General features: G+C 45.7%; 1 protein-coding gene across 13 annotated transcripts in view; it reads right to left on the bottom strand.

The window, feature by feature from the left end:
* FHAD1 (forkhead associated phosphopeptide binding domain 1) overlaps positions 1–12,047 on the bottom strand; it is a 121,367-nt gene that overhangs the window by 92,946 nt on the left and 16,374 nt on the right. For all 13 annotated transcript variants that reach the window (XM_045475731.1, XM_045475735.1, XM_045475729.1 and 10 more), the window contains one exon: positions 5,672–5,878. In XM_045475731.1, the coding sequence (XP_045331687.1) occupies positions 5,672–5,878 (207 nt within the window). The remainder of the gene's footprint in view (positions 1–5,671; positions 5,879–12,047) is intronic.

The following is a 12,047-nucleotide window of genomic DNA, read 5'->3' as shown; positions in this document are numbered from 1 at the left end:
GGCTGATTTCACTGAGCATTGTGTCCTCAAGGTTCACGCGCGTTGTAGCAGGTGTCAGAATTCGCATTTTGTTTAGCCATTGTGGGGCACTTGGGTTCCCATCGTCACTGGCTACAGTGATGATGGCTGCTGTGAACGTGGAGTTGCACGTGGGGAGCTGGCTTTGAGCCCTGGCTGGGGCGGTACCCTGAGCTGCTCAGCCCCGGTGAGGCCGGCTAGAGCTGGTTTCTGTCACTTGCAGCCCAGAGCCCTAATGATAGGGTCCCTAAGGGGGAAGGAGCCAGGGACATATACATGCACGAAAGGCTCCATTTGGCTTTTCGGATTCAAAATAAAATTAAAAATAAAATTATAAGGCTTTTTGTTTTCTTTCTCAAGCTTGTTGGTTGAGGGTGGCTTTAGTAGGAAGGTAAAAGTTGATTTTCTCTGGTTTGCATGCTTGCTCTATAATAAGCAAGGTCAAGGTTTTCTCAGAAATTGCTGCCAGTACATAAGGAAACAGGCAGGGGTAAAGCAAACACAAGAAAAGGACTCACGTTAAAAGCTAGCTCTGGGCTGTGCTCACATTAGAATGTACCCCGCGCTTGGGGTCAAGGTCAGTTATCAACAAGTCTGTTTTTAGAAACGTGAGTTTAAAAATACACGCGAATGCCTTTTTTCTTTCCTTTTTCCCTTTTCTCTGACCATATGGTATGTTGCATGGTTTTTTTTGTTGTTGTTGTTTTTGAGGGAGCATATGTTACACTCCTGATTTCTTCCACACTGTCTTTAAAATAGCAGGTTGTCAACCACCTGGATTAGCCAGGCCACGCCCGCTACTGAATTTGTATCAGCTTGAACAAACACCCGTCAATAATTTACTCAAGAAAACATAACCCAATTTTTCAGATTATCCACTTGTTCTTTATGGTATCTTTCCAGTGTGTGCTTCTAGCCCTGTAAGGGGTGCAGGTGGAATGGGACACCCTAAAATAACCAAGGGAGTTTGCATATTGGGTGCCTCCAAGACCCACACACGCTGCCAGGACGCCCCGGAGGCTGGGCAGACGGTGAAGCCGACTTTGCCCTTGGAGAGCCTGTCCCGTGCTCTGCTGTTTGTAATTGCCGATATTTCTCCGGCGATGAGCCACCACGTCAGGAAGGCACCCGGGTGCCAGAGACTGTGTTGTGCTCTCATCTAATTGCCAGAACAATCCCAGAGGTGGGGGAGGCATTTTTGCCCCCATGTGGTGGATTAAGAAACTGAAGCTCAGAGAGGGTAAGTGACTTGCCCAAGGTCCCCCAGCCGGGAAGCGATGATGCTGTTTGACTCTAACACCTGGGCTCTTAGAGCTTCGAGCTTGTTTGAAGTCATGATTTTTTTTATAACTGCTTTCCATACTCACAGAAGGGTCTTAGATGATCGGTTAACAGGGAATAGGAAATTTTCTAAGTTACAAAAAAGAAAGGAAGAAAGAGACGGTGTGAACACCACAAGATGTTGCACGCACTGCTTGGAATCGGGATTCCAAGGCTCCAGGCTCTGGGCTGTCAGCACAGAGCCCGACACGGGGCTCGAACTCACGGACCATGAGATCATGTCCTGAGCCGACATCGGATGCTTAACTAACTGAGCCACCCTGGCACCCCCATGAGAGCCCAGTATTAAATGCCCAGAAATTTTGTGAGCTGGTTGATAAGAAGCCATTAATAAAAATTAAATATGAACTTACAATTAAACGATAGTAGAAACAAAAGTAACATAGTTAACACTCACCCTTCCGAATTATATTACATTATTTTTTTTTTTTAATTTTTTTTTTTCAACGTTTATTTATTTTTGGGACAGAGAGAGACAGAGCATGAACGGGGGAGGGGCAGAGAGAGAGGGAGACACAGAATCGGAAGCAGGCTCCAGGCTCTGAGCCATCGGCCCAGAGCCCGACGCGGGGCTCGAACTCACGGACCGCGAGATCGTGACCTGGCTGAAGTCGGACGCTTAACCGACTGCGCCACCCAGGCGCCCCTATATTACATTATTTTACTGCTCTCCGTGCTCTTGAGGTGATTTAACCCTACACGTGCGTGCTACCTCGCGTCTCCCTGTATCTCTGTATTCAGTGATGTTTCCCTGGTCTCTTGAGATTGGCCATGGTGGGAGTATTTACACCACAGAAATAGCAAACACTGTAAATCAGAGCTTGATCTGTTTTGTGTTGTCAACTGTCCACACTGAAGAAGGTTCTGGAGAAAATGTTAACAATGCAGGGCACCTGTGTGGCTCAGTCGGTTAAGGGTCCAACTTCGGCTCAGGTCACAATCTTGACGGTTCGTGGGTTCGAGCCCCACATCGGGCTCTGTGCTGACGGCTCAGAGCCTGGAGCCTGCTTCGGATTCTGTGTCTCCCTCTCTCTGCCCCTCCCCCATTCTCTCTCTCTCTCAAAAATAAATAAACATGAAAAAATTAAAAAAAAAAAAAAAGAGGAGAGTTCTGACACTTGCTACAACACGGACGGACTGTGAGGACATTACACTCTGTAAGCGAAGGGAGTTGGTCACCAACGGACAAACACTGTGAGGTTCCACTTCTGTGAGGGGCCCGGAGCGGTCAAGTTCATAGAGACAGAAAGAGTGGCGGCTGGGGGAGCAAGGAAGAGGGACGGAGCTTTCACGTAACAGGCACAGGGTTTCGGATTGGGAAGAGGAAGAACGTTCCGGAGATGGCTGCACAGCAGTGTGAGTGCAGTGACGGAACTATATGCTCACAAGAGGTTCAGACGGTAAATGTTTTCGGTATTTTGCCACCATTTTAAAATCTAAAAATGAAAAATGAACAAAAATAACGAAGTGCCTCCAAGGTGTGGGGGAGGGTGATAGAAATGGATGGACAGGTTCTGGAAGCGGGTGGTAGTGATGGCTACGGAACCCCGTAAACGTGCAAACACCGAACGGCACACGTACAAACAGGTGAGGTGTGTGTGGTGCAAATTATATTCGAGGAAGCTGTTAAAAGCAGGCAAGCAAACGTGGTCACGAGGAACCCTTTGGGGGGTGATGAGTTTGCTCACTGCCTTGATGATGGTCCATCTGGCACACGCCTAAGTCAAAGTCGATCAAGTTACATCCTTTAAACACCTGCGGCTTTCTTGCCTCTGCAGTCTATCTCCAAAAGCCGGTTTTTAAAAAGCGGCATAGGGGTGCCCGGGGACTCCGTCGGTTAAGTGTGCCCCACTCTCGATCTCGGCTCGGGTCATATAACCTCGCGGATCGTGAGTTCGTGGAACACACGGCTCCATGCTGACCTTGCGGAGCCTGCTCGGGATCCCCTCTCTCTCCTCTCTCTGCCCCTCCCCAGCTTGCACACTCTCAAAAATAAATAAAGTGTCTAAAAAAAAAAAAAGCGGCACAGTTTTCCATATACGAAGAACTCCTTGTACTTTTTAAAATGACGTCCCCTTTTGATGGATAGCTAGCTTTCAATTTTCGTGTCCCTATAAATAACATTTCCATAAATACCTTTGTGTGAACACAGGCAGATGTCGTCTGTCCCCCTGTCCCCTACTGGCAAGCCACAGAATGAGAATCTCCCAGGCAGGGGGCCTGGGAACTTGTAATTTTATCGGACGTTCCAAATACATTCTTATAATCAATCATACGTGTTTGACAAACATTGACTCACGCTTCACAGACTTGGGTTTATAGGCTTGGCGTTTGAGACTGTTTTCTTTGGTTCCTGAAACAATCTGTAAATGCTTTAGAGGAGGAGTTCCAAATTTAGGTTTTCCTTGTGTTGGGGGCACGTCGGAATCACCAGGGAGCTTGTGAGAATGCATATTCCCCAGTGCACGCCCCGTTCCCAGGGAGGCTGGGGAGGGTTGCCAGATTTAACATAAATATATAGATTTAAAAAATCTAGGGGTGCCTGGGAGGCTCGGTCAGTTAAGCATCCAACTTCGGCTCAGGTCATGATCTCGCGGTATGTGAGTTCAAGCCCCACGTCGGGCTCTGTGCTGACAGCTCAGAGCCTGGAGCCTGTTTCAGATTCTGTGTCTCCCTCTCTCTCTGACCCTCCCCCTATTCGTGCTCTGTCTCTCTCTGTCTCAAAAATAAGTAAATGTTAAAAAAAATTTAAAAAAAAAATTTTTTTTTTTCAACGTTTATTTATTCTTGGGACAGAGAGAGACAGAGCATGAACGGGGGAGGGGCAGAGAGAGGGGGAGACACAGAATCCGAAGCAGGCTCCAGACTCTGAGCTGTCAGCACAGAGCCCGACGCGGGACTCGAACTCACGAACCGTGAGATCATGACCTGAGGTGAAGCTGACACTTAACCAACTGAGCCACCCAGGCGCCCCATCTGTCAACCTTAAGTACGAGTCCTTGGGCCTGGGTGAGCCCCAGGGATCTGCATTCTTGGTCTGCTCCCCACAGGGTTTGAAGTACTGGGGGGTCCTTGGAGCCCACGTTGAAAACTTGATCAGGTCAACACCTTCCGGGTCAGGAGCCCCTCCTCAGTGCTGCCACAGGACCCTGGTACGGTCCATGAGCAAACACGCTTTAATGATCTAAGGGGGATAAGGCAGCTGTCCAGTAGCAGAAAAATCTGTCCCTTATCTTCAAAGCCAAAGGTGATGGATGTGACATCGTGGCTCCTGCAGCCTGAGGGATTCTGTTGATCTCCCTGGGGTGCATATTTAGGGCTGCCTGAGGGCTCAAAACCCCAGGATTCTGTGTAGATCCTCTAAATTTAATTTATTTATACTCGGCCTTGTCCCAGAAAGGATTTTAAGCCTTGGAGGTCTCACTCAACGTAGCATTCTTGGGGGTGGTGAGTAAGATAAATGCGCCATCTCTCTGGGACACGCATGGCAGAGATTCATTCCGTGCTCACCGTGAATGGACGCTGTCCTAGTTGTACGCTTATAATCATCTCAACCCTCAAGATGAGCCTGCAAGGTCATTGCTGCCATTGGCCCCATTCTGTAGGTGAGGAAACAGAGGTTCTGAGGGGTCCGGTGGCTCGCTCAAGAGCGCACAAAAGTATGCAAGTGGCAGAGCTGGGATCCTGATCAAAGCCTGGGTTGCTAACCCCCTCCTCCCGCCCCCGTCCCACCTCTCTGGTAAACAGCACGTTCCTCGTGACTGAGGTTTAATGGGTAAGTTCTGTATTACATTTGGCTTAAACCGGGGCCACGTTCTGGGTCAGGACCCCGGGGACATTTCTGATCGGGGGCATAAGAACAGCTGCTATGCGTTGAGTGTCTGCTCAGGGCGGACGCTGACTTTCGGGCTCTACAGCCAGATCAATGCCAGGCCGTGCTGGCAAGCCCGAGACCCAGGCCTAGAAAGAACCCTGCTCGGGGGCACAGAGCGAGGAAGCTGCAGACGGCTGATCTGCCTAAAAAGAAACATCCATCTCTGAGGTTTCAAAAGCGTATCCTGCCTTCCATCTGCCCTGATCAAGCTTTGCATTTTCAGCAAAACGCTACGCTTAGTTCTGGGTTTGTTACATGTCATTCCAGGAAATGCCCAGAAGAGGGCGTGAGGACTCACGCCCCGCCAGGATCCACCGGGATAGGTGTGAACCTTGCCGGGGTCCAGTCGGTCAGCGTCACCGGTGTGCATGGCGTGAAATCCGAGGGGCGCGCGGCGGACAAGGACCACCCTTTGGACGCACAGGGGTCTGGACTCACCGAGGATGGGTTTTCGATGACCAGTTCGTAGGTCAGCCCTCCAGACCCAAATCTCAGGATGTCTCCGGGTAGCAGCTTCACGGCCACATTCTGAATGTGGCACTCGTTGACGAAGGTGCCGTTTCTGGAATTGAAGTCCTGGAGAACAAAGCTGTCCTCGGCCTCATTATATTCAATGAGCGCATGATGGTTGTCGATGTCAGGAGACTGAAATACATAAGGAAAGCGGCTGTAACCAAGAAAACAAGAATAAACAGCAGGGGCCCCTAACATTTACTGCTGAGCACTGGCTATCAGAAGGTGCTAAGCGCCTCGCCTGGCTGGCTGGTCACCACAGCCCTCATTTAAAAATGATGACAGGTAGAGTCAGGGAAGATAGCCACCCGGCCAAGGTCACATGGATAGTGTCTGGTGGGGCTGGGGTATGTCTTCTCTCTGACTCCAGACCCAGAGCAGGTGCCCAAGTTGTTGGCTGGGGATCCAGCAGCACGGAGGCAAAGGGAACTCTGTGGAGTCTGGATGAGCACGTGTCTGGCCAGGGAATCGGCCACTTTCTATATCCCTGACCCCACATAGGTATGCTTTTGGTCGTCCCGAACGGCAGGACAGAAAGCAAAAATGGCCCCACACCCAAACCAGAAAGGTCACTTGGCAAGTGACCACTGTCCACCTTCCTGTAAGGAAAACACCAAGTTCATGGAATAAAGTACATAGAGTTAAACGGGGGGGAGGAGGGGTGTTCCTGATGATTGGTGTTCATTAATTTTGTGTTCAACTCATTAAAAAAATAACATTTCAAAAAATATTACAGAAAATGAGAACCGGAAAAAAGCACCAAGAAGACATGAAAATCACCTAGGCTCCCATCCCCCCAGAGCCAGGCGCCATGAACATCCTTCCAGTCTTCTGTCTGGGCTTACAATCTTGTGAAAAAGTTGAAATAAAATTGAGATCACAGCACATCACCTAGTTTTATAACTACCTTCAGAAAACCTTGGTGTGCAATGAAGATTTTCCCATGTGATTAGCTATTTCTATTGCTTCTTAAAAGCTACTCAGAATTTATCTAATCGAAGATGATCTACCTTTTTTTTTTTTTTTTTTGTAAATAGGCTTCATGCCCAGCATGGAGCCCACTGCGGGGCTTGAGCTCATGGCTGAGATCAAGACCTGAGCTGGGATCCAGAGTCGGACACTTGACTCACCGAGCCACCCACGTGCCCCAGTGATCTACTTTTTAATAGGAGGCCTGGTGTGATTACATTTCCAAAAAGAGAGGGACCCCGGGCGGTGTGTCTGTGAATTGGCAGTGGAGGGCAAAAGGCTCTGCTGTAATTTCGCTTTGATCAGAAGACCGAGCAGGGCCCCGTGGCCAGAAGGAAATACCATATTCCCCTGGCCGTGGGGCTCTGGACTGTGGCTGCCGGGCATATGTGAAGCCTTTCTCTTTTCGGGACACTGCCTATGAGACATCCACTTCAGCCTGTGGCTTTGCAATTATTTTCTGAATTTATCTTCTCGTGGGGCGCGTGGGTGGTTCAGGCCGTTGAGCGTCCAACTCTTGATTTCGGCTCCAGTCATGATCTCGTGGTTCGTGAGACCAAGCCCCGCATGGGGCTCTGTGCTGACACTGTGGAGCCTGCATGGGATTCTCTCTTCTCTCTCTGCCCCTCCCCTGCTTGGACGCACCTGTGTGTTTTCTCTCTCTCTCTCTCTCTCTCTCAAAATAAATAAACATTTAAATGTATCCTCCTGGAGTGCCTCATCCAACTTTCATACAAAGAGTACTTGCATTTAGAAATTGACAGTGAAGTCTCAAAATGCAATAATAACCAGTCACTTGTATCAATAATAGACTAATTGCTTATGTTATGCTGTTATATAGCAATACAACAGCTTGTATTAATAGACTGTATTAATTAAACATTACATGCCAGGAAATGTGCTAAGTGCTCTCCTGCATTATCCATTTCATCTACACAACAGCCCAAAGGGATAGTTCTCTATTTTGCAGATAAGGAAACTGAGGCACAGAATGATTACATTTGTGCAGAGTTACCCAGCTTGACTACCCTGGCTTCTACTCGGATTTGCTTGATTCAAATGTCTGTGTTCTCACTTTGCAAATTTTTATCATACACTTGGGCACTCAAAATATTGAAATGCAGAAAGAAAGCAGGAGTAACTATATTAATTTCAGACAGAAAAGACTTCGGAGCCAGGAGTATTCTCAGGGATAAAGAGAGGATACAAGGATATGATGATAAAGGAGTCAGTTCTCCAAGAGGACATAACAATCCTTAATTGTATGTGCCTAACGATGAAGCATCAGAATAAATGAGGCAAAAACTGATAGAGGTTCAAGGAAAAATAGACAAATTCATTATGAGAGTTAGAGACTTCAACATTCCTGTTTCAGTAATGGACAGATCCAGCAGGCAGAAAGTTAGTAAGGATAAAGCTGAACTGAACAACACCATTAATGAATTAGATCTAATTGACAGGTACAGACAATTTCACCAAACAACAACAAAATGTATGTTGTTCTCGTGCTCACATGGAACCTTCCCCAAGATAGACCCCATTCTGGGCCACAAACCATAACAAATTTAAAAGGACAGAAATCCTACACAGCATGCCTTCAGCCTACAATGGAATCAAACTAGAAATCAATAGCAGAAAAATAACTGAAAATTACAAAATATTTGGAGATTAAACGACACACTTCTAAACAGCCTGTGGGTCAAGGAGAAGCCTCAAGAAAAATAAAAAAAAATTACCTAAATGAAATGAAAGTAAATGCAAATGAAAATACAACTTATCAAAATTTGTGGGATTCAGTGAAAGCAGGGCTAAGAGGGAAGTTTATAGCATGGAATGCATACATTGGGAAAGAAGAAAGACTTCAAATCAATAATCTAACCTTTCACCTTGGGAAACCCTAACCCAAACAGAAGAAGTGAAACAAAAATTCAGACAGAAATGAATGAAATAAAAAACAGGAAAATAATAGAGAAACATCAGTGAAACCAAAAGTTGATTCTTTGAAAAGATCAGTAAAATTGACAAGCCTCTAGCAGGCTAACCAAGAACAAAAGAGAGAGAGGGTACAAGTTACTAAACCCAGAAATGAAAGAGAGAGGTTCACTACTGATCACATAAATATTAAAGATAACAAAAGAATATTATAAACAATTCTATGCCCACAAATTTGATAACTTAGACGCAGCTGACCAACTCCTTGAAAGATACAAGGTACCAAAACTCATACAAGGAGAAATAAATAATCTGAATAGGCCCATATCTATTAAAGAATTTTAATCAATAATGAATAACTTTCCAGAAAGCACCAGGTTCAGATGGGTTCACTGGTGGATTCCATCAAACACTTAAGGAAAAAAAGATACCAGTTCTCTACAACCTCTTTCAGAAAATAGAAGCAGAAGAAACACTTCCTAACTCATTCTGTGAGGACAACATTAGTCTAATACCAAAACCAGATAAAGATATTACAAGAAGGGACAACTTCAGACCAGTCTCTCTCATGAACACAGATGAAACATTCTCAACGAAATATTAGCAAATCCAATCCAACAATGTATACACCACAAGCAAGTGGGATTCATTTCGGGTAAGCAAGGCTGGTTCAGCATTTCAAAATCAATTAATACAGTCCATCACCTCAACAGGCTAGAGAAGAAAGAGCCATTTGACAAAATCCAACAGCCATTTGTGATTACACACACACACACACTTGTGGCAAATTAGGAATAGAGGGGAACTTCCTCAACTTGATAAAGAACATCTACAAAAACCCTAAAGCTAACATCATACTTAATGGTGAGAAACTAGAAACCTTCTCATTAAGATCAGGAACAGGACAAGGATGTCCTCTTTCACACTTCTTTTTTTAACACGGTACTGTGTCCTAGCCAGGGCAGGCAATAAGACAAGAAAAGAAAATAAAAGGTATACAGACTGGAAAGGAAGAAATAAAACTGTCTCTATTTGCAGATGACATGACTGCCTATGTAGAAAATCCCCATGAATCAACAAAAACACTCCTAGAACTAGTAAGCAATTATAGCAAGGTTGTAGGATACAAAATTAATATACAAAAGTCAGTTGCTTTCCTATATACCAGAAATGAACAACTGGAATTGGAAGTGAAAAACACAACACCATTTACATTAGCAGCAGAAAGAAAAGAAAAGAAAAAAAAGAGAAAGGAAGGAAGGAAGGAAGGAAGGAAGGAAGGAAGGAAGGGAGGGAGGGAGGAAGGAGGGAAGGAAGGAGGGAAGGAAAGAAGGAAAGAAGGAAGGAAGGAAGGAAGGAAGGAAGATAGATTAAGAAAGAGTTAAAGACCAGACAGACAGACTTAGGTAGAAGTCTAACAGAATATGTAAAGATATATATGAAGAAAACTATAAAATATTGATGAAAGAATCAAAGAAGATCCAAATAAATGAAAAGATAGCCTGTGTTTATTTGCAATTCCTTAAATGATATATGATGGTTAGCATCTTTTCATAAGCTTATTGCCATTTGTAGATCTTCTGGGGTAAGGTGTCTGTTCATATCTTTTGCCCAGTTTTAAATTGGGTTGTTTGTTTCCTTATTGTTGAATTTTAAGACTCATTTACTTTGGACACATGTTTATAACATCGTTATCCCTAAAACTGAAGCCACCAAGATGTCTTTTAAAAGGCGAATGGATGGGGCGCCTGGGTGGCGCAGTCGGTTGGGCGTCCGACTTCAGCCAGGTCACGATCTCGCGGTCCGTGAGTTCGAGCCCCGCGTCGGGCTCTGGGCTGATGGCTCGGAGCCTGGAGCCTGTTTCCGATTCTGTGTCTCCCTCTCTCTCTGATCCTCCCCCGTTCATGCTCTGTCTCTCTCTGTCCCAAAAATAAATAAATGTTGAAAAAAAAAATTAAAAAAAAAATAAATAAAAGGCGAATGGATAAGCAAACTGTGGTACATCCACACAATGAAATAAGTCAGTGAGGAAAAGAAATGCGCTACCAAGCCAGAAAAAGACACAGAGGAACCATGCAAATGCACATCACTTGGTGCAAGAAGCCAGTCTGAAAAGGCCACAGAGTGTATAACTTCAACCATATGAAATTCTGAAAAAAGTAAAACCATAGAGACAGTAAAGAGGTCAGTGGTTTCCAGGGGCTCTAGTGGATGTGGGGCGGGATGAACATGTGGAACACAGGGGGTTCAGGGTGGTGAAACTATTCTGTATGACGCCGCGGTGGTGGATACTTATCAGACATGGGCCGAAACCCACAGAATGTGCAATGCCTAATGTCAACTATGGACTTTAGTTAGTGACAACATACCAATGTTGGTTTGTCAGTGGTAACAAATGTCCCATGTGAAAGCAAGATGTTAATAATAGGGGAAGCTCTGTGTGTGTTGGGGGTGGGTATACGGGAACTTTGTACGCTATCTGCTCAATTTCCTATAAACCTCAATCCGTTCTAAAAAAAGAAAGCATTTTTTTAAAAAAACACTACAGCACGTTAGTTCTTTGGGAAATTCCACTCATGTCATGGTCATCCCCATACCCACTGATCCCTACGCTCCATGAACCCTGGATAACCCATCGAGGAGAGAAATTCTATGTGCTGCATTTTGTTTTCCTCTTCCCAAGCCTCGTTCCTCTCCATTCCTCGGTAGCTGCCAGGCCATTATTAAGAAATCAAAGCAAGCAGGAAGTTTTGAATGACTCCATAAAAGTGGTATGAGCCTCTGTCACAGGTTAGGCCAAGAAAGTGCTTCCTGGGACTATCTTATAATATGAGACCCTCCACTTCCTTGGAGATTTGCTAAAAGCCATTACTGGACAGAAGCCCTGCTGCTAATATAGGCTGAATGTATGAGCTCCGTCCTGCTGAGCTGTCCCGCTACTCACACTGGGTGTGAGCCACTGGGCGACTCAGCTGGATAAGCATCTGACTCTTGACTTTGGCTCAGATCATGATCTCACCGTTCATGAGACTGAGTCCTGCATCGGGCTCTGTGCAGACAGCATGGAGCCTGCTTGGGATTCTCTCCCTCTCTCTCTGCCCCTCCCCCACGCTCACGCTCGCCCTCTCTCTCTCTCTCTCTCAAAATAAATAAATCCACTTTAAAGAAATTAAGGCTAATATCATCATACGATCCATCAAGCCCACTTTTGGGCAAACATCCAAAAGAATGAAAAGCAAGGGCTTGAAGAGAGATTTGTACACCCGTGTTCACGACTCTACTCCAACAGCGGGGAGGTGGAAACAACCCAGTGTCCACTGAGAAGTGGGCGGATAAGCAAAATGTGCCGCGTACATAAAATGGAATATTATTCAGCCTTAAAGAGGAAGGACATCCCAAC

This window comes from Leopardus geoffroyi, chromosome C1 (genome assembly GCF_018350155.1).
Source record: "Leopardus geoffroyi isolate Oge1 chromosome C1, O.geoffroyi_Oge1_pat1.0, whole genome shotgun sequence".
In the NCBI taxonomy this organism is placed as follows: domain Eukaryota; kingdom Metazoa; phylum Chordata; class Mammalia; order Carnivora; family Felidae; genus Leopardus; species Leopardus geoffroyi.
The sequence above is the reverse complement of the archived record's forward strand: the minus strand, read 5'-3'. Positions and strand labels throughout refer to the sequence as shown.